The sequence below is a fragment of the Pseudopodoces humilis genome, chromosome 15, assembly GCF_049639895.1.
Source record: "Pseudopodoces humilis isolate 2021_Gansu_Grassland_sample_001 chromosome 15, ASM4963989v1, whole genome shotgun sequence".
Lineage (NCBI taxonomy): Eukaryota > Metazoa > Chordata > Aves > Passeriformes > Paridae > Pseudopodoces > Pseudopodoces humilis.
Genome location: NC_142214.1, coordinates 5,520,660 through 5,541,471, shown reverse-complemented (window position 1 = coordinate 5,541,471; position 20,812 = coordinate 5,520,660). Strand labels below are relative to the sequence as shown.

Sequence of the window (20,812 nt, the reverse complement as noted above, 5' to 3'; positions counted from 1 at the left end):
CCAAGTCTGGAGTTTTTCGGTCAAAGATAAGAAAGCTGGTAAATCTGATGCTCCTTTTGGTCACCATGTGTCCACAACTCTCTGCCCATGGCCAGGGCAGGGCTCAGAGCTCTGGGACTCACTGGCAATGAGCCACAGATTCCAGGATGGACTAGAATCCCATATTCCTGCCTCACTCTCTGCTTGGAGCCCATTTGATCCTGCATTATATCGAGGGCAGGTCCCCAGTCCCGATCCCGGCAGTTCCCACACTCCAGCACAGCCCACAGGCTCCAGGCTGAGCTCTATGACAATGTTTTACACCCGTTCTTGTGGTTAAAATTTCTTTTTTTTTTCATCTTTTTTTTTTTAAGTTCTCATTTGTTTTTCTAAGAAAAAGCAACCAGAAAATAATTCGGAGTTTATACAAAACATCTTTACATTATTTCTTCCAAAAAAGACTAGTATTTACACAAACAAAACAGGGGGGGAACAAAAACATAAAAAATAAAAAAAAAAAAAAGGAAAAATCAACCAAATTTCAATGCTTTCCACAAAAAGAACCCGAGGGACACACTCTGATCCAGGACCCAGCATCCCGAGGTGCTCAGCAAAAACCAAGAGTTCTGATTTCACCCTTTCTTCACATATTTACAAGATTTTGCAGCTGTTCCCAGCAGCAGGAGTGGGACTGATGGAGACCTCAGCTGGGGACAGCCACCAGGAGAAGCCACCGGCACTGTCAGATCACTTCTGGTACAACCCGTGGCCAGACTCTGTCCCTTCTCCACCAAAACCAAACCAAAACTACACAGTCCCCGCATTTCCCCCTCCACTCCTGTCACTATTCCTAACGGATTCCACTGTCACTGTCACCGTCACCACTGCCACCACCACCCAGCCGGGACTCTGCCTGCTTCGGGAAACACAGGCTAAGGTTTGGCAGAGGAAAGAGGGGAAGGGGATTTTTTTAAGACACAATTCTCTGGGATTTCCCCATCGGAGAATGGGTGGGGGCAGCTCCCAGGCCAGGATGGGCAGTGGATCCCACAGAGAGAGAGATGGAAGGTGCTACATGGGGAAGCAGCGCTGGGATGGGGAAGCGGGGGGAGCACCCGCTGGGGCATGTCTCTCCCGAGGGAAGCAGCCGGTTCAGGGCCCTGGAAGCAAAACCATCTCGGGATGCCAAGGGCAGGAGGGGAGCTGGGACACCCTGCTCTGCTCCAGCCCAAATTCCTGCCCTAAACTGCAAACCCAACAATGTGACACCACAGGATGCTCCCATTCCGCTCAGGGCCAAACCCCAGCGCAGCAGCTGGGCCACCGGATCCTCCCGGGACCACCGGATCCTCCCGGGACCACCGGATCCTCCCGGGCCACAGACCCCCAGTCCCTGCTCTGCCCCCGCCCCCGCCCGCTCCTTGTCAAGGCACTTTAGCAGAGCAGCTCCCTCGCTCTTTGGGCACTTCCTAATGCGGGACTCGGGGCCCTGGGGACAGGTGGGAACAGCCCAGGCAGGAACAGCCCTGCTGGCCCCACTCCTGCTCCCTGAGCAAAAGCAGCTACTGCTGGAAGGAAAAGAAAGTGAGGAAGGGGGGACAGCCCGAGGACAGGCAGTGCCAGGGCATCGCCAGCCCCGCTGGGCTCACTGGCATCAGCCATGGTGTCGGTGGCTCCTCCTGGGAAGAGGAAGCTGGGAATGATCCCACCAGACAGGCTCGACCCCTTCCAGTTTTGGGCAGGAGATGGGCAAGGCAAGGGCAGGGGAGCCCGGGCTGTGGGATCCCCGGGAGGCAGCAGGACAGGGAATGCTCCTGCACCAGGAGCAGGGTGGGGAACAGGCACAGCGGGGGCTGGTCCCCAAAGCAGGTCCTGCCAAGGGGCACTGGATTCTTCAGGTAAACCAGGAGGGTGGAAAAGCCTTTGGCTCAGTTCCCTCAGTTCAACCGAGCTAAGCCTGGTGCTCCAGCCACTCGGGGGCTTCCAGCCCCAAGCACCTCCTCCTGACACCCCTGGCACGAGCTGCAGGTCGGGAATCTTTGTTTTCCAGTTTTCCTTTCCAAGGACAACCACCTGCAGTATGCCCAGCCTGGGAGGGGGCTGCAGCTTCCCCCTGCCACCCCCTACCTTGCTTCCAGTAGGCTCAGCCCCAGCCCGATGGAAAGCCAAAGGCTTTTTTCCACAGTGGGATGCTCCAGAAGGGTCGGGAAGAGCTGCCAGGCCACGGCTGCTCCGCGTGGGGCGGGAGCAGTGTCCGGCCCCTCGCGCACTGAATGCTTGAGACAGGGTGGAGATAGAATTTTTTTTTCTTTCTTTCTTTTTATAAAGAGACTAAAACAAGAGTCAACAGCTACGAACACAAAAGTTTCCAGGGGCAGTGGGGGGAGCGAGATCTGCCCCGTGGCCGGCGGGATCGCGTGCTGGAAGGAGGTGATGGCGTGTGCCCGGAGGCGGCGGGCCGGAGTCCTGCCCGGAATTCACAAAAATAAAAATGTTACAAAAAAATTAAAATAATTATAATAATAATAATAGTAGTAGTAGTAAATCGGGTTTGCCAGCTTCCTCCCTGCACAGTTGTCTGCATCTTGGCACCTTGGCAAAGCATCCTCCTCCTCATCCCCCTGTGTGCTTGCTGCTCCTGGGACCGAGGCCCCTGCGTCGCTCCAGGCTCCGGGACCCCACGGCGCTGGCGGGCACTTCCTGCAGGGCCCGAGGGGTGACACGGGGAAATCCCAAACCACAAAGGGATGGTGGAGTCTCCGGGTTTGCCAGCAGTGTCCCGAGCATGGAAAGGCACGGCACCCGCCCCCGCCACAGCCGGACACAGTCTGGAGAAGAAGAGGAGGAGGCTGAAGGTTCACCCTCAGAGTCTCGGGATTACAAAAGCTGAGAACTACAAAACTAAATACAAAGGGGAGAATCAGCACGTGAGCGTTGAGCCCTCCGCTCCCCGGCGCCGCTCCCGGCGCTGCCCGCGCCGTGCCTGGGGGGGGCGTTTCGCTTCCTCCCTGCGGCGCCAGCCCCGCGCCCGGCGCTCCCGCGCTGCTGCATCGGCCGTTCCCAGGCTGCTCCTCACACCTTGTAGTAAATGTTGGCTGGGCTCTGCGGGGGCATCTCCTGCACGATGTAGACGGGGTGCCCGTAGTCCCCGCTCACCTTCTCGTAGTGCGGGCAGTAGTTGTTCTCTGTAGTCCGTAAGGGGATGATGATGTCGCTGGGCTCCGAGCCCGCGTTCCCGCTGCATTTGGGGCTGGCCAAGGTGCTGAGGGACAAGGCTGCGGCTCGCTGCTGCGTGTGCTTCCGGTGCCGCTTGCGGATCTTGATCAGGAGCACAACGAGGAAGATGATGATGAGGATGAAGATGACGCAGCCGGCGCCGATGGCTGCAAACACGGCCACCTTGGAGCTCAGGAAGCCATCGCTGGGACCTTGCGTCTCCTGGCCGTCCTGGTTGACAGAGCCTGCAAGGCAAGGGGAGACAGGGGTCAGAGAGGCAGCCAGGTCTATGCTCTGTCCATGCATGGATCACACCTGTGGAGCAGGGAGATGAGTTTCCCATTGGAGCCCCTCTCTGCCCCCCAAACTTAGCACATTCTCCTACCGTGCTCCCAAGGAGGGGAGGCACTCACCTCCAAGGTGATGGCACTTGCTCCCCACCTTCCCATCCCAGTCAGACCCACATATCCCTAGGAAGGGCAGGCAGGGCAGGCAGGAGCCCCAGGCATCCACAGAAAGGGCACCACACACCCTGTCCCCCATCCACCACCACTGCTCCCCTTCCCATCTTCCAGCCTATGGAGCAGAGTGTTGATCTTGTCCAGGTGACACCACTCCAGACCTGGGGAGCCTTCGCTCCCCACAACAGGGTGGGATGCCCTGGTGAACGTGGGCTCTGACACCCAGATCCCCCCAGTCTCCAATTACTGACCCCTGGGCCGGGGCAGCTGCAGTGCCTGCAGGGGCAGTGCTCAGAGGTCGATCCAGGCAGGAAGAGAGACTTTTCCCAGCTTCATCTGATTCCACTCTGCTCTCAGAGGGGTCAGGAACTCAGGAAACCACCTTCAAAGGGCTCTCATACCCGAGGACCTCACCTCCTCCAAGCCCTCTCAGATGTACTGTGAGGAACACATGGGAGGAGGAGGAGGAGGAGGAAGAGTGCTGAAACAGCACTTCCTTGCCAACCTCTGCCAGAAGCTGGGAAAACAAACTCAAGCTGCTCTGCACCCTGGGCTTGGGACAGCAGCAGGACAGCAGAGACGGGCACAACGCTTATGGCAAACCCATCCAGATCCCGGATCCGGAGAGTCTGGTATCCCTGCAATCCAAGCAACAAGCTCAACTTGGAGGGGCTTCATTGGCCCCACAGCAGGCAGAGCCCCATCCCTCTCCTGGGGATCCCTGGAATACCCACCTGGCTTGCCAGGCTCCTCCACTGCCGGGACCTTGCTGCGTGGGCTCTGCGTGACGACCTTCACGGTGTCATCTGACTCCTTGCTCGGCCGACTCGTCGTCAGCTGCTCTGGGATCACCGCGTTTGGATCTGGGAAAGGGGAGGGATGGATGAGAAGCCTTGATCCAACCTGGAAGGCAACGGCTTGTTCCCCACTAAAGAAATGCCCCCAGTTGTCAGTCACTCCTGTGGGACACAGGAGCCCTGGGAGATGCTGAGAGCAACAGAGCAAGGCTGAGCTGCTCCAGGGCTTGTGGGAAGCAGGTCCCCACCCTAATTCCCTGGTTTGCTGTTTTCAGAGCTCCTGTGCGTGGGCTGGGACAGGTTTCTTGCTCGGGCAGCGGGAGGAAGGGAAGGGCAGGCAGGAGGCCAAGGCTGCAGCACAGCTTTGCCTGTTTATTATAAATATTGGCCCCGACGTGCAAACACAATAATGAGAAGCAGAACCAGGAGCTGTGCATCCGAGTCAGGGCCAAAACGAGCCTGGGGCATTGCTGGGGCTGGGAAGCAGCTTGGGATGGAGGTGGTAGGGAGCAGGAGCTCCAGGAGAAGAGCCTGTTGATGATCTCCCTGGTGTCCCACTACCACTGGAGTCCTCACAGCCTGGTGGCCTCCAACTGAGAGCCACCAAGCCCAATCCCTAATGCCTGGCCAGCTACAACCCCCTCCTGGATGCTCAGGAAGTCACAGGGGCACTGTCTGTGCCAGCTCCCCCAAGGCACTCACAGGGCTCACGGGTCCTGTGCCGAGCTCACTTCCCGCTGGGATACGGCCCACGAGGTAACCGGGAACAATCGCTCCCTTTCAACCCCAGTGCTCTGCACATGCGCCATGTTGGCAAGAGAAAAAAGGCAGGAAGAAAGATCCTAGAAATTAAATTCTGTTGAACTAACCCAGGAGTGCTCCCAGGAGCAGTTGGCCTGGCCTCAGTTTCCCTGGAATCTTGCACGCTCACACCCCGCAAAGGAACAGGGACCCTGGTTCAGGGAGCAGCAGGAGACCCCAGGGGACAGGAGGACTCACCCTGCCCCACTTTCATGACAATCTTCATGGAACGTGTCTGGCAGACCCCTCCTTCCCGGTTCTCCAGGCCATCCAGCGTGCCGTTGGAAGTGGCTGCAAGAAAAGAGAGGGAATGTTAGGTACCTAGGAGGTGGAAGGGCACTGCTGAGCAGCTCTTTGCTGTTCCCTGGCATTACTGTGCAGGTCTCCACTGACCCCTGGCATTGCCAGGCAGGTCCTCCTGCCCATCCCCAGGCAGGTCCTCACTGTTCCCTGGCACTGCTGAGCAGATCCCAGTTATCCCCTGGCACCTCCTACCCCAGGGATTCACTCCTGACCCCCCATTACAGCCACATCTTCACACCCCAATCCAGAGCCCACCAAACTCCCAGCTCCTGCCCCTTCCAAAGCTGCCTGCAGCAGTAAGGACATGATCCCTGCAGCTTCCTCTCACTGCCACATCCACACAAGTGAGCCATTCTCCATGCCTGCACCCTCCTCCCCCTTTAATTCCTGGATAATTTCCTTTGCTCCTGGTGCAGAATGGGAACACTTGCATATGCACAGTTTAAATTATACATCTCTAATTACACCCTGTGCCTCGGTGAAGAATGTAAACTCAGAGCCCCAGTGGGCTCCGGGGGCTCTAATTGCAGGGCAGAAGTCACTTAAATTCACATTAACTTTTTGCTGGAGCCAGCACGGAGTTTTCAGCCCTTGGATCCCATGGGAGCACAGGGAAGGTCCCCCATCCTCCGGCCCTCTGTGGGGTTCAGGGCAGGGGGGACACAAGAGAGAATAAATCCAAACATGAGGATTTCAGGATAAAGCACCTAAATGGCAGATTCTGCTAAACAGACTCAAAAAACTGGTTTCTGACCCAACCACTGGATGTAGCCTCTGTGCCTGGCATGGAGCTGGATCTACCCAAGGACCAGGATGGTTCCCACCCCATCACATCCCTCCATCGTGGCAAACACAAATCATCCCAGTGCTCCATCAAATCCAGCCACAGGGATGAATTCACCCAGGGAAGCAGGGAAACCTGGGAGGAGCTCAGCAACAGCTTAGGGAAGGTAATGCAATGGAGAATCACGGAGTCCAGGGATAATTTTCCAGACACAAGACAGGACTTGGCCAGCACAGCGCAGCCAACACCTCCCCGAGCCTCAAGGCCAAAGCTCAGCCCCAGGGTTTCAGGTTCCCTGTGCAATTCCTGCCTCCATCCCACATAAAAGCAGGTCTGGGAGGGCAGGTGACTGACGGAAATTTGGGATGAATCCATTGGATCCTGCTGGGTGTTGGTGAGGGGACAGGAAGAGGCTGGAGTATGGAGCAAGGTCATCTTTCCACATTCCCCTTCCCACAGCAGGACGTTGGGTGCCTCCATGAGCCTCCCCACCGGGATACTCTGGAAAGCACACCTGGATCCTGCCGGGAAGCAGGATCCAAGTCCATCAGCTCTTTCTAAACACCTCTGTGCAATCAAGGCTCTCGCCTGAAACCCCAGCAAATGTTTTCCTAATCAGAAAGTCTTTGGGCCATTTGCTGAGTTATCACCTCTCCCACAGCAGGGTCCCCCCTGCTAGCAGCTCCTGGGATGGAGCTGTGCATCCATCTGGGATGGTGCATCCAGCAAGGATCCACGGGCAGCCGTTCCAACAGCAGCACTGTCAGCACCAAGCCCCACGCAAATGCCTGGGAATGTGGAGAAACGCCCCTGACAGCCTGCATGAGTTCTCTGGAATCCAAACAGGATGGACCTGAGCTCAGACTCCCCATAAAAACACATCAGGAGCAAACTCCAGCCCGGTTCTCCCAGGCCGGAGGCGCCGGTTTGGGGGTGAAATCAGCAAATACAGCCCAGCTCACAGCCCTGAAGCAGTTCCTTCAACAGTTTCCCAGCTCCATGCCATGGGCTGCTGCATCCCGAAGAGAATCATCCATCGAGGGAGAAGGCAGCAGTCTGTAAAAACCAGTCTGTGTGAGGCCTCATGAGGTCTGATTTATAAATAATTAACTAATTATAACAAAATGAGGTAACAAGCAAGCGTAGTTCAAGTGGGGAAAACTAGAAGATCCCACAAAGGCAGCAGTTCCTCCAAATAACTATGGAGACATTCCATCCACATACAAAAAAAATATTAAAGGTACAAAGAGGACAGAGGGAGCAGCTGGAGCCATGGGGATGGATGGAACGACACAGCTGAGCATCCTTCTTCCCACCCCACACTTGGACACAAAGTTTTTTCTTCTGGACATGGAAATGATGAGGGACAAAGTAGCTTTGAGAGGAAGCCACAAGGAAAAATGAAGCAGTTGCTTGAGGGAACAAAAAAAAAAGGAAAAACATTTGTAAAACCCACAGTGATGGTCTTGGAATGGCCTCTGGAAACAAGGACATGAGCTTCCACATTCTGTGTAAATCCAAAACGGGCTGGAGAGAAGCTGGATGCTCCACGCAGCTGGCTGGGCTTCCAAAATCCTAAATCCCCAAATCCATCCAAATGGTGCAGAGTCCAGAGAGTTTGATGTGAACACGTAGGGCAGGGTGATGTGAGAGCAGCAGGTCCCTGATCCATCAGGAAAGGCTCCTCCAGTGCAATTCCCTGTGAAGCTCAGCGATGAAGAGCTGCTCCTCCCACTCTGTTTCCTGCTTTCCCAGCAGAAGGCTCCAAGCTCAGCTCAGCCCAGCTCCAGTGGATTCAGACTGGGATCCAGGTGGCACTTGATGGACTCCCCAAGTACCTGTGCCACTCACTGCCACGGTTAGGGTGAGCCGTGGTGACACCACCAATCCTCAGCTGCCGATGGAATCCAGTCAGCAACCCACAGAGGAAAACGTTAAATCCACAGGCACGGCAGCGGCTGCAGGAGAGCTGGGAGAGCCCCGAGCTGCAGAGAGGCAGCTGCAGGGCAGCAACAGGAGGCAGAGCTGTGACACGATGAAGGAAGCCGGGCAGGGAGCTGGAATTACCCATGGAATAGGAAATGGCAGGTCTCAAACAACACTGTCACCTCCCCATGCCCCACCAGCTCAATCCAGCCCCAGCAACGCTGAGTGTACAGGAGCATTTTCCTGCCCTGTTCCATTTTGGATGGATTCACAGGTTGGCTGTAGGACTGGGAGAGCAAAAATAACCTCTGGCCAGTGACTTCCAAAGGCTGACTTCCAAAGGCTGCTCCCAGCCTGGAGAGCCGTCAGATGCCTCTGCCCTAATGGAGCATTAAGCCCAGGGCTGCTGAGTGATGAGGATTTAACAGTGATACCATTAACCATGTAATTGCTTGTCAATTTAGAGGAGATGCTCAGCCACCATGGAAAGCAGGCAGGACCTCCACTCCTGGAATCCCACACGCCCATCCAGCCCAGTGACAAACACCACAGAGCTGGGACAGATGGCTTAGACCTCCAACAACCCATGGTCCTGTCTCCAAGCCAGCAATGCCATGTGCTGTCCCTGCTGCCTCCCCAGCACCAGCACTTGGTGTCACCACAGCTTCTCTCCCTCCCCTAAAAATATTTCAAAGGAGAACTCAGGTTTTGGCAGATGGGAGACGCTGGAAGTAATACCTGGCAAGAGATGAAGGCAAGGGTCTCTTAAATGGTCAGTCTTGGCCAGAGCGAGATGTTTGGTTTCTCTGCTGGATTCCCTCTAGCAGGGCTGCGTTATGATTTGGGCCCCAAAGCACAATTAATGTGCTGAGACTGTAGCGAATCCAAGTCTCTTTCCTTTTATTGCTCTTAATCACTCTTCCATCTGTGCAGCTCAGCCCTGCTCCAGCCCCAGCCAGGCACGGCGTGGCCACAGCCCGGCCACAGTCCCCACCACCCCCCTCACCCCCAGACCTGCACAAGGTTCGTGTTTCCGTAACTTCAGGAGAGGTGGCAGCATCCCACTGGTGCCCCACAGCCTGACCCCGATCCCGCTGGAGCCATGGGACCGACCCTGGCAAAGGGCAGCTGGTGCAGAGAGCAGCCTCAGCCCAGCCTGGGCACCCCTGGGCTCACTTCAAATAAAATCCCAGCTCCTGCCACCTCCCCTCTCCAGACCTTTCAAGCTGTTTTACACCCCCTCGGTACCGACACAAAGGTACACACCAACCACCACAGGCACCGAGCTCCTTCCCCCCCAGCCCAGCCAGGACTGGCACCCCAGGGGCACGGAGCCACTTCCAGGTCACAGAGCAGAGGCACCAGCCTGCTCCACTGCACACCAACTCCCTGGGGCCTCTGGGGAGCACGGCTTGCTTACAGTCCCTGCTCTTCCTCCTCCTCCTCCTGCTGCTGCTCCTCCCAGGCATCAGTGCCACGCAGCTCTGGCTCACGGCATGCTGTTATTGGTAGTGTTGATATTAATATTGGTGTCACTTCCTAGCCGGCCCCACTGTGGGGACACGAGCTCCCCACCCAGCACACATCCCCCAGCCCCTTCCCTGAGCTCCAGCACATTGGCTGGGGCTGCTGCCAGCACCAGGGCAGGGGCTGTGTGGAGGGAGCCCACCCCATGCTGTCACACTGCCAGAGGAGCCGGCAGCCTTCTTCCAGCCTTCTTCCAACCTTATTCCAGCCTTCCCGAGGCAGCTGCACCGGGAAGGGGCCCTGCAGCCCCTGAAATGCCTGTGTGAGCCAGCCCGGCCCTGTCTCATCCCCGCACGGTGCAGGAGGTGCAAGGCTTGGGTTTCACAGCCACTCCTGCCAGCTCCAGAGCTGCTCCACCAGCGCCACAGACGAAGGGGGGACCACCTCTGCTCTCCTCCCTGGCATCAGGACTGCCAGGCCCATGCCATGAAGGCAGCTGGGATTGCTGTGTCCCTCCCCACAGCTGCACAGGGCAGGTGTGGGGCCTGTTGCTGCAGCCAGCCCATGGAGCACCGGGAATCTGGCCATCCCACCCCACACTCCCTGCTCCAGCAAATAACAGTGGGAAAATCCCCAGTTCAAATGCACTGCTGGAAATAGAAATGAAAGCCACCACATGGGGTTTGGCTGGGATGGGGCTTGGCTTTCCCTGGCCAGGATCAGCACCCCCAAAATCAAATTAAAGGGTTAAATTAGCCCCATTCCTTATAGAGAGCAGAGGGACAGTCATACACTTACACCTGGAAGAAGGGAGGGAACCACCCACCACACTCATCCTCACCACCCACAGCTCCACTCTCTCCCATTCTTTCCTGGGGCAAAGGGAGAACAGGCAAACACTGAAGTATCCACTAGAAAAAGACACTTTAACCCAAGTAATGCTTAAGTGAAAAGCTAATTTCCCATTAAAACAGATTTCTGGTGGAAAATTATAACCAACCCTAATTAGTATCATAATTAAGAGTCACTGCTGGATTGCAGGGAACCTCATCCAGGCTGGAGAGCACATCTTGGCTGCAGGACCACAGCTTGGTGACTCACTCAAGCCCTTTATCATCAACATGTCCGTGTGGATGAGCTGTGAAAACTCCCAGTGTCCCCATCCTGATTCCTGCCCAGCTCAGTGGGACCACGGCCCTAAAGAAATCCTTTGTCTTCAGGTCTGTCCATTCCTTCCAAAGAAAGAGCACATCACTGGGAGAGGAAGACGGTTTGTGCAGTCTCTGTAGTCACTCCAGGCAACTGGAGACAGGTCAGGATGAAAGTGCCACGTAATTCCCCACCTGATGCTCTGCCAGAGTCATTTGTGGGCCCCGCTGGGAGCAGAAGGGGAGGAAAGCACTTACTGCCTTTTAACAGGGTGTAAATCTCTCCTGCTAGGTACCAAAACACCTGGGAGATGACAGAAATCCTTTGGGAAGGGGATGGAGACAGTGCCATCCCCCAGATGCAAGGCAAATGCCACTTGTCCAGCTGAGCTCAGGCTCCATCTGCACTCCCAGGGGCTCAGAGAAAACTTCAGGTTATCAGGGACAGAGAGGCTGACAGAGGGACAGATTCATGTGTAGATCTTCTGGAAGCTCCAGGTGCCAGGCAGTGGGGAGGGACAGCAGCTCTGGGTGCTGTGGGACAGCCAGAAGGAAACCCCACTGCAATTACAGGCAAACTTTGCATAACCACCAGGAACTTCTGGAACTGGGGAGGTGACACTGGTGAAACTCTTGGCCCAGAATTGCAAATAATCCCTTGCCTGCAAGAGGAGGCAGCCCAGGTACTGCTCCCACCGTGGCCATGCACCCACCAGAGCCTGGCTCAGAGCAGGATCACCTGCAGCTCCCAGTCCCACAACAGCTGGAGCAGGAGATGATGCATTGCTCCTGGGGATTGCATGGCAGGACCTCAGGAGCTGGTCTCTCTTCCAGGCAGACAGCAGTGCATGCACCAAATAGTCCCAGCAACACCCTGAGTTACAAGGTTTGGAAATTTCCAATAGATGCCATGTAATCCCCTGGCTCTCCAGACAAGGATTTGCCTCCTCACTGAGTAATGGACAGAGGAAGGGGACTCCACCCCCAGATCAGAGCTGATCTCACTGCAGCCAGCCCCAGATCCCACTGCTCCTGCAGCCCCCTCTCCATGAGGTGTGTAACTCCCACTCCACACTACCAGGCGGGATCAAAGCTCAGACATCATGCAGCTGCAGCAAAAACATCAATCCCCGGGGAACGAGACTTTGAATGGATAATGACACCATTCCACCCCAGAAAGGGGACCTGCTAAAGGTGCCACACACCACCTGGGCTGGCCTGGCTGAGGGGTGGATAGACACAGATCCATAGAAATTAGGGATGGAAAAAGGTGGCATGTCACAGTTCATTGATGTCAGACTCTCTGCACCCTGCACATCTCAGGGTCCAAGTGTGGTGGTACTTCCTGGAGCCCCCAGTGAGCTCTTGGTCTGACAGCACCCACCACCAGCAGCATCCACCACCACATCCCACACCCACCATCACACACACAGCACCCTCCCTTACAGACCCCTCCTCACCAGTTTGGAGCTGCAGTGATGCCAACAAGCCTCTTCCCAGCACTACAGCAGCAGTGGATTGCAATAGTGATCCCAGGAAAATAGCCCAGATGTTATGGTTATTTTAAAAAATATGCCAAGGAAGTAGCTGCCTGCAGTTATCCATGCACAGCTTCCCAGACACACTGGTATGCCAGGATTTGTTTCAATTCCTCATCAAGCTGAAAGCTCCTTCGGCCTTGAGAGTCTCCTACTCAACGTTTAATCCAAAAGCAGCCAAGTTTAATTTCTTCCAGTGACCCAGAGGAAGTCCTCAGAGTTGACCATCACTGAAGAGCCAGGTCCACCACAATCCATGCAACTGCAGCTTCAGGAAATGCCCTGGGATTTGCTGCAGACATGGCAGGAGGAGCAGGGGCTGGAAGAGCCAGGATGAGGAAAGGGAAGATAGGATGCACCAAAAATCCTGCTTTGGTGTGAACCTCTCACCACAGCTGCCAAGAGAACCCTTTTGGGGGGGACAGGCAGATTCCCAGTGTCTCAGGAACAGGGGGGCAGAGCAGGATCAGGCACGGGACGCAGGGGGAGATGTCACCTCTTCACTGCCATCACCCCTGCACACCATCTCTACTGTCACCTGTGTTCAGGAGCACTGAGGAGTTAAACATGTTTTGTTTTCTCCTAATGGGTCGTGACAACGCTAAAGGGGTCGTGACAATGCTAGAGATGCTCTTGGGAATCATTTCTCCCAGGGAAGAGCAGCCTGGGATGCAGCCAGCCCGATTTCCCAGGCAGACAGCACCCAGTGCCCAGCTCCAGAGCCCTTGGCTGTGCCAGGGCCGCAGGCAGAGCTGGGCTACCCAGCAGCCAGGGAGTTGAGCGGGCATGGGGACCCCTGGGTGGGTAGTTATGGCAGGCAGGGACCCCTGGGCAGGGATTTGTGGCAGGCAGGGCCCCCCTGGCCCCAGAGCAGATCAAAGCACGGGGTATTTACCTCCCGGCCGGGCGCGGGACACCGGCCCTTTCTGAGGGGGCTTTTCATCCCTATTAGGGCCGTGAAAGGCTGAGCCATGAGATCAGCTGCCAGGGGCTGTCCGGGGACAGCACTGAGCCGAAAAGGTCAGGAGGGAGGAGGAGAAGAGAAAAGAGGCAGAGGCTTAAGGGACAGGGCTCAACAAAATCACATTTACTGTGGTCACGCTCTTCAGACAAGCCTGCAAGACAAGGAACCGCGTGTTGTCTAAGGGCCATTATTTGGGTTTGACATGGCCAGGGCCCGAGCTTTGAAGTCAGGAGCAGGACACCGTTAGAGCCGTTTGTGTCCAGCCACCGGCTCCCATGTGGCATCACCATCCTCTGTCAGCGGCTCCCAGCGGGATGGGGATGGAGGAGCAAAGCCCCAAAACCAGATGGATGCCACCAGGCTGGCTCTGCTTGGCCTGGGTGTGTCTCAAGCTGGGCCCGTTTGGGTGAAGAATGAGGAAGCCACTTAATTGGGGTTTTATCAGCAGAAGTTCACAGCTCCCATCATGGCATCAAACGGCCCCTGGCCTTTCAACTCCTCTCCACCAAACAAGTTGTGGGAAGGAGGATGAGGAGCACATGAAAGTGGCCACATTCAAATGGCATCAGCAAAGAGCTGGCGGGCTGACAAAGCCCCCCCTGGCACAGCCCCCAGCCCAGGGAACCAGGGAGGGAATTATCAAATCCCAAGGAACACAGAAAGGGGCGCGAGCGGCTCCGCACACACGCATTGGCACGGGCTGAAGGCTTCCCAAACCAACGGAAGCTGGAGGAGCACAGCCAGAAAAGCGAGTATGGCAACGTGTCCCAAAAAAGCTCCCGAGGAGGAAGGATGATCCTGGCAGCTGGCAGGGTATAGGTGACCCCCTTCCCCACGCTGAGCTGCAGGAAAATGCTGACGGAGCGTGGCCCAGGGACGAAGCCGCATCGCAGCAGCAGCGATGGTTTACAACAAATAACTCTTGCCAGGTTAAGACTAATTGCATCTAAAAACAGAAATGCAAGACAAGGGCTTTAACACAACACTCAGGGTAATAGATCCGCTCTCACTGCACCCCGCTGCCAAAAAGTGTTGGATTGGATTACGGACGTTATTACATCAAAAATGGATTGAAGGGCTTAAGGACTAACAATAAACAGCAAACGCTTCGGATTTATGAGGAAACATCTACTAGGACCTTGCTTTTCCTTCAGCATTGTCATCAAACAAGGGCTCTGTGCTTTAAAGAGGCTCATGGGACAGGTCAGACACTGAGGAAGAACACCTGGAAGAGCACCTCGGCACCACATCTGCAAACAGCTGCCTGGAGTGCACCCCAAGGCTGAGCCAGGTTTCCTGGGGTCTCCACACCCCACTGAACACAGAAGGGGCTGCCAGGACCACCATCAGCCCCAAAAAACAGAGAAAGAACTGGGAACTAAGGGAGTCCATCCAGTTCATCCCCTGCCATGAGCAGGGACACCTTCCACTAAACCAGGTTGCTCAAGCCCCATCTAACCTGGCCCTGAACACTTCCAGGGATGGGACATGCCAGGAATGGACTAGGCAACATTTAACAGTTCCTTCTAACGCAAACTATTCTTTGATCCTCTGATCCAGAGCTCTGGGATAGAAGGGAGCCACTCCGGGAGCTCCTCCTCAAGTCACCCTGCTGCCAGGACATGGGGATTAATGGATCTCTATCCAGGCACCTCATTACCAGAGATAGTAAAACTGGAGCAAGTTCAAAGAGGAGCAGCAAACGCAATTAGGAGCTGGAGTGAATTAGGAGGGGAGGTGGAGGGAGCTGAACCTGCAGGGCTGGATAAGCCGTGGTGGGGCCGGAGCTGCCCACGACATCCCAGGACTGCAGGCACCAGGCAGGGGGGAGGCTATTCCAGTGGGGAGTATTTTGTAGGGAGGGGACAGGGCACTGGGGACAGGGAATCCCACCAAGGCACCAAAGGCAAGCAGGGAAACACCCAGGAGAGCAGGGATGGAAGAAACCACAGCACTTCATGATATAAAACACACAATTCCCAAATTCCCAGCTCTTTCACCCTCTCAGCACTTCATCCTGGGGATGGTGCCCACATGCTGCTGGCATCCCACGTGCCCCCCAGCGTCTGTCTCCAGAGTTGAACTGCAGGCAGACGCTGCTGCATCTTGTTCTTTATGGAAAGCCTTAGGAATAAGCATTACCTTTCCTTATCCACCCCCAGGAGCAAAGATGCTTTTAAGGAAAGTCTGGAGCTGGTGTGGAGGGGGTCGGTGTGAGGCTCTGGAGAGGACGGGGACAGGGAACAGCAGCTTTCAAAAGCCTTTTCATTGCTAAGCCGAGGGCTGGGGCCATGTCCCTCCATGATAAAAGTGTCCCTAAACAAGGCTTGGCATATCCAAAGTGATGGCAAGGAGCAGTCCTGAATAGGAGGGACCCTGGGAAGCCCCCAGGTCTGGTGAGGAGGTTTTCCAGCTGCTGAGGAAGGTGGGGGATGAGTGGCACACGCCCTGCTCCCCTCAGCTCCAGCATTGCTTCCCCAGCTTAGAAATGAAAGGGGAGAAAAAACCCTTTTGTGTGTCCAGGCAAAGCCTGGGGAAAGGGAGGGGAGAAAAATTGGGGGGGGAAAAAAAAGACAACATGTGGGTGGTCTGCTCAGGAGACTTCTGACTTTGTTTTTTGGCTATTTTATTTCTTGGCAAAAAGAACTCCTGGGGTTGCTCAGCAGAGGGTATGGCCAGATCACAGGAGCATCCTCAGCCCACCCAGGGGCCAAAGTTCAGCTGGCAGCTCCCAGCTCTGAGGGGTTTTGCATCAAAGCTTGGAGGAGTCAAGAGAAATTAAAGTCAGAAACCGTCCAAGGCAGGGGCAGAGGCCACTGCTGGCCCCCTGAGGAGAGGGGGGGAATCCCATAGGGATGCTCCAAGCACCCCGCTCTCTGCATCTCTATACAGCCTGAAACTGGGAACAAGAGGATAAATAGGATTTTACATTAAAAAATAAGCTTAAAAGGCTCAGCCCAACATCCGACGGGACGCACAAGCCGGGATTTCCCAAGCTGGGCTTTGCAAAATCCCGGCTGCCATGTCCTGTCAGATCCACAGCGAGCTGGAGCCCGTCACCTGCAGTGACCCAGGTGTGCTGGCAGCCTTGGAGAGGAGCTGGCATCGGCCCAAAGCCGCGGGGGCCCCGCGGGAGCCGCGTTTGGAATCGGCAATGCACCGGCGGCCGCTTGTGAAAGCACCGCACCTCCCAAAGCTCCGGGAGGCTGATTTTCACTTCAGTTTTCATGTGAAATGCAAAACAGCTCCTTAAAATTTGGGTAATTCGGAGGCTGGTAAATCCTTCTGCCTCCACCTTCCTGATGGACTTGGTTACCATAAGAGGGTATTTTTTCTTTACATTTTCCTTTTTAGTGCGTTGTTCACCTCCTGAGCTCGTTTTGAGGAACCTATTTGTCTTTGAGGGCTCTCTGCAGCCTGAGTCCCAGGGCTGTAGCTTGGAGGACCCCAATTTCAGTCCTCATTAGCTCGATGACTACATCAGTGCTTGAACTTGACCCCCAAACACAGAGGAGCCACTGACCGAGTGCTTCAAGATGTTTGCCTGACCCAAACCTGGCACTTTGGCCTCTCTTCCAAATTTTTGCCCGCTGCAGGCAAAGCCTGTATTCAATCAAGCTTTCCATCAGCTGAAGGACAGCAGAAAGGCTGAACTTCAGGGTCCCCAGAGCTACCAGATTGGTGCCAACTCTGGTAAGGGAGATGGGAGCCTACATGGGAGTTGTGCCAGGGCATTTGGTATCCCCAGCCCATCTGGAGTATCTGGGCTGGAAACAGGGTGTCCTGCCCCCAGTGTCTTCAAAGCTGGTGCCACCCAAGTGACATGGCACAGACATCCCCATGTCTGGACAGTGACAGTGACCATTTCTCTGAGAGAGCCCGGCCCTGCCACAGTGACTCAGCCCTGCAGAGCCTGGGGTCACTGCCAGCGCCCAGCCGAGCTGGCTCTGCAGGTTGTGGCGCCAGGTTGTCCCTGCTGTCACCCCTCCTATTAGGGAAACTTCCCTGGCTGAGCATCTAGGAGCCACTTTGGTATCTCCATGGCCACACAGGGAACAGAACCCCTGTGAGCCCCCGTCACCACCCAACAAAATTTGCTGTGACTGAAGTGATGAGGACTCAAGGCTGACCTGCCAGAGGAAAGCTCGGTTGCTTCTTCTGCATCAGATTTATTCCAAATTACTCTGCAGCAAGATTCCAACAGCCCCAGCCAGGCTTGCTGGGGACATCCAGACCAGCAGCCTCACAACAGCACCATGTTACAGCGCAGCCCCCCTGTCTCCACTGCCCACCACGGCCCTGCTGCCCCCTCCCCAGAGATTCCAGGCTAAAAATACCCTGTTTCCAGCCAGAACACACTGCTCCCACGGCCAGGCGCTCGCTCCCACACAGGCAGTGACCCCTGTGCCGGCCGCTCGCCGCAGAGCCCACGGCACACAGCGAGGGAAGCTGAGCCGTGGCCACCGTGCCCTTTGTGGTGCACCCAGCCAGGCAGGGACAGCCAGGCTGAGGAGGAGGGGAGAGGACAAAGAGAGAGCTGGCACCACTGCTCAGACACAGCTGAGCTCCCCCTCCATCCACAAAAGAGCAGGCACAAATGGATACGTTTCTGTGCAGCAATCCCCTGCACGCACAGACCACAGACTCCGAGAAAATTCCAGCATCCTTCTCTCTCCCCTCCACAAAATGCCATGGTGCACCAAGACACAAACAGAACAAGCCAGTGTGCAGAATTTTTCAGCCACTTTGATCACATCACATCACACACTAGACACCACCAGCACTTCACGGTGCTGGGGCTGCTCTTGGAGGCAACACCCAGGAATAATGACAAGCATCACCATTCCTCCTTCTCCCCAGCCCCAAAGCAAAGCCCTGCAACACTTTCAGCAAAGATGGCAGCAAAAAATAGGCTCCAGGCATGACAGCGCTCCAGGGCTGACCCCAGATGGGGATGTGCTCCTGCTCCCAGCCATGAGCAGGGCAGGGGACCCAGCACAGCAGCCAGATAGGGACTGGTGACCCACTCGGCCAGTGACACATTCCTCCCCCTGCTCCCATCCAGCAGGACATATTTTCCATCCGTGTCAGCTCTCTGCACCGGCCAAGTCACACACAAGCGCCTGGTGACATTCTCCAGGCGCCCGAGCCCTCCCAAGCCAGGGCTGGCAGCGAGGAAGAGGAGGGCGACTCACATGTGATGAAGTAATCCTGTTGCCGCTTGAATTCCAGGCCCATGTAGTTGGGGCTGAACTCCTGGAACTTGATGGTGAAGCGGATCTCCTGCTCGGGCCGGTTGCACGTCACCAGCACGTTGGGGTCCATGACGGTGCTGCAGGCATCCGCCTGCTCCTTCCTCACCAGGTACAGTTTGTAGTACTCGTAAGGCTTGGACGGCTCCGCTTTGGGGCAGATAATGTCCAGTTTATCCCCAATCTCTGGGTAGATGACCAGCCCCTTCCCAGTCATGAATCTGGAAGAGAGGAGCATAAGAGGTTACCATGTGCTGGAGCAGAGGCGACACCAGCCCAGCCCACCCCACTCTGACACCATTTATTTTGTGTTTCAGCTCTGCTGCTCCCCCTCTGTAAGACGGGTTTTGACACCAAAACCAAGCTCTCTTCCCTCACCATCCCAGCCCGTGCATGGAGCCAGCACAGGCTCCTGCTGACAAAACCAGGGCTGGCTTGGGTCAGTCCCGCTCGCCAGCCATGATGAGGGCGGGCACCCTTCCCAGCCCCAAGCCTGGCATCCAACCGGGAATGAGTCTTCCCACACAGGGCTGGGAGACGCCGCGGCTCTGCCCGACGGCCAGGCAAGGAGCTTCCTGCAGGGACAGGCAATAATTAGGCATAGGGAGAAGTCCTGACAATGGGGCACAGGGAGGGATCCCGTCCACACCCCGGCTCCCTGAGGAATTCCTATCCTTAAATGGAAGGGAAGGAAGCATCCTGCAGGACAACTTCTACTGAGCCAGGCTCAACAGCGTGCCCAGGAGCGTGGGAGGACCGGATGGAGAGGAGCAAGGAGGGAGCAAAGCTATTCGGGGCTGGAAGGCAGGGCATTGGGAAGGGTAGGAAAGCGAGATGCTGATAATTAACATTCGGATATCGTTATGGTGGGGCAAGGCACTGATTAGGTTTTTTCAGCGTGAAGGAGAGGATTAGGGCCGCAAGGAGGGAAGCAGCAGATCATCTACTTTGATGTAGGCAACTAAACGCGTCCCTGATGGGAGATAAGGTGGGAATGGATTTTCCTGCAGAGTTATCTCTGCTGCAACTCCCTCACGTAATCTGGGCACGGCAAAATGCAAAGAGAGCGCTTTGCCAAGGCTGCACGGCCATGCTTCCCCTTCCACTGTCGGACACAGCCCATCCCTGCCCCAGCCCACCCCGGAGATTGGATGGGGGCCGGGATACCTTCTCCCCCAGCCAGCTGCACCAGCTGGAGCTGCAGGCTCCATGGAAGGAAGATCAAACACACAAGACCAACCTGCTCCGTGGCTCCATGCAAGTCTTAGCAAGAAGCCACAGAGCTGGAACCAACACCAGGGCTTTGGCTGCAGGAGCCCAGCAGATTCACAGGCTGGGCTGGGAGCAGGCAGGCAGAGCCAGAGCCCACGCACCCCCAGTGCACTTGGCACAGGCTCCGGAGCTCGGTGCCAGCTGTAGTAGCAGGGCAGACACACGGACATCATCTGCACCTCACTTGCAGCTTGCTGGGTCAGAGAAGCATCCCAGGCACCCAGGGCATGGCACAGGGATGGCGGGCACAGCTCTGTCATGGAGCTGGATTTAGAGGGGTTACAGGTCCATCCTCCCTGCCTGGCTGCAGCTCTACCACATCAGCTCCAGCAGTACCCAAAGCAGCACAATGGGGCAGTTGGGATCATCCCAACACCAGCACCACTGGCACAGCATCACCTGGGCCACATGAGGTTGCAGGGAGTTTTGTACAAGTCGTGATTCAGGCAGGTGACCAAGAGAGAGTGGGAAACTTGGCCTCTGGGGGGTCTCTAGGGACACAGGTGGGATGCAGAGCCTGCCTCCATCCTGGCACTGCCGGCAGGTGAGCCATGCTTTGCTTCACACTACCAAGTAGGTCACCTGGCCAGTGGCCAGCACGCGCTCCCAAAGACTCGGGAGCGATAAAGGCTTCCCCACCCACGGCCGGAGCCCTGACGCAAGGCCGGAGCAGGAGCAGGAGGCAGGAGCAGCCCCTGTCCCTCCCTCCCCGCCCGGCCGCAGACACGCAGCGCAAGTGAACACTTGCACGGGTTCCCACCCCGAGAGGCAGCTGGATCCCACACTCCTTTCTCCACGGTTGGGCTGAGTCAGAGGCTTCCTGGCACAGGACTCTGGAGTGACTCAAGCTCCCTCCTCCAGCCCCTGCCAGCTCCCTCCTGCCCAGAAGATGCCAAACAGGAAG

The 20,812-nt window shown here is 56.2% G+C and overlaps 1 protein-coding gene across 1 annotated transcript in view; it reads right to left on the bottom strand.

Moving 5' to 3' along the window:
• Nucleotides 1-2,576: 2,576 nt before the first annotated feature.
• EFNB1 (ephrin B1) overlaps nucleotides 2,577-20,812 on the bottom strand; it is a 44,725-nt gene continuing 26,489 nt past the window's right edge. Inside the window, exons 2-5 of the mRNA XM_014255380.2 lie at nucleotides 18,580-18,857; nucleotides 5,453-5,545; nucleotides 4,391-4,519; nucleotides 2,577-3,440 (exon numbers count right to left, since the gene is read on the bottom strand). Of these exons, the coding sequence (XP_014110855.1) occupies nucleotides 3,052-3,440; nucleotides 4,391-4,519; nucleotides 5,453-5,545; nucleotides 18,580-18,857 (889 nt within the window). The 3' untranslated portion in view covers nucleotides 2,577-3,051. The remainder of the gene's footprint in view (nucleotides 3,441-4,390; nucleotides 4,520-5,452; nucleotides 5,546-18,579; nucleotides 18,858-20,812) is intronic.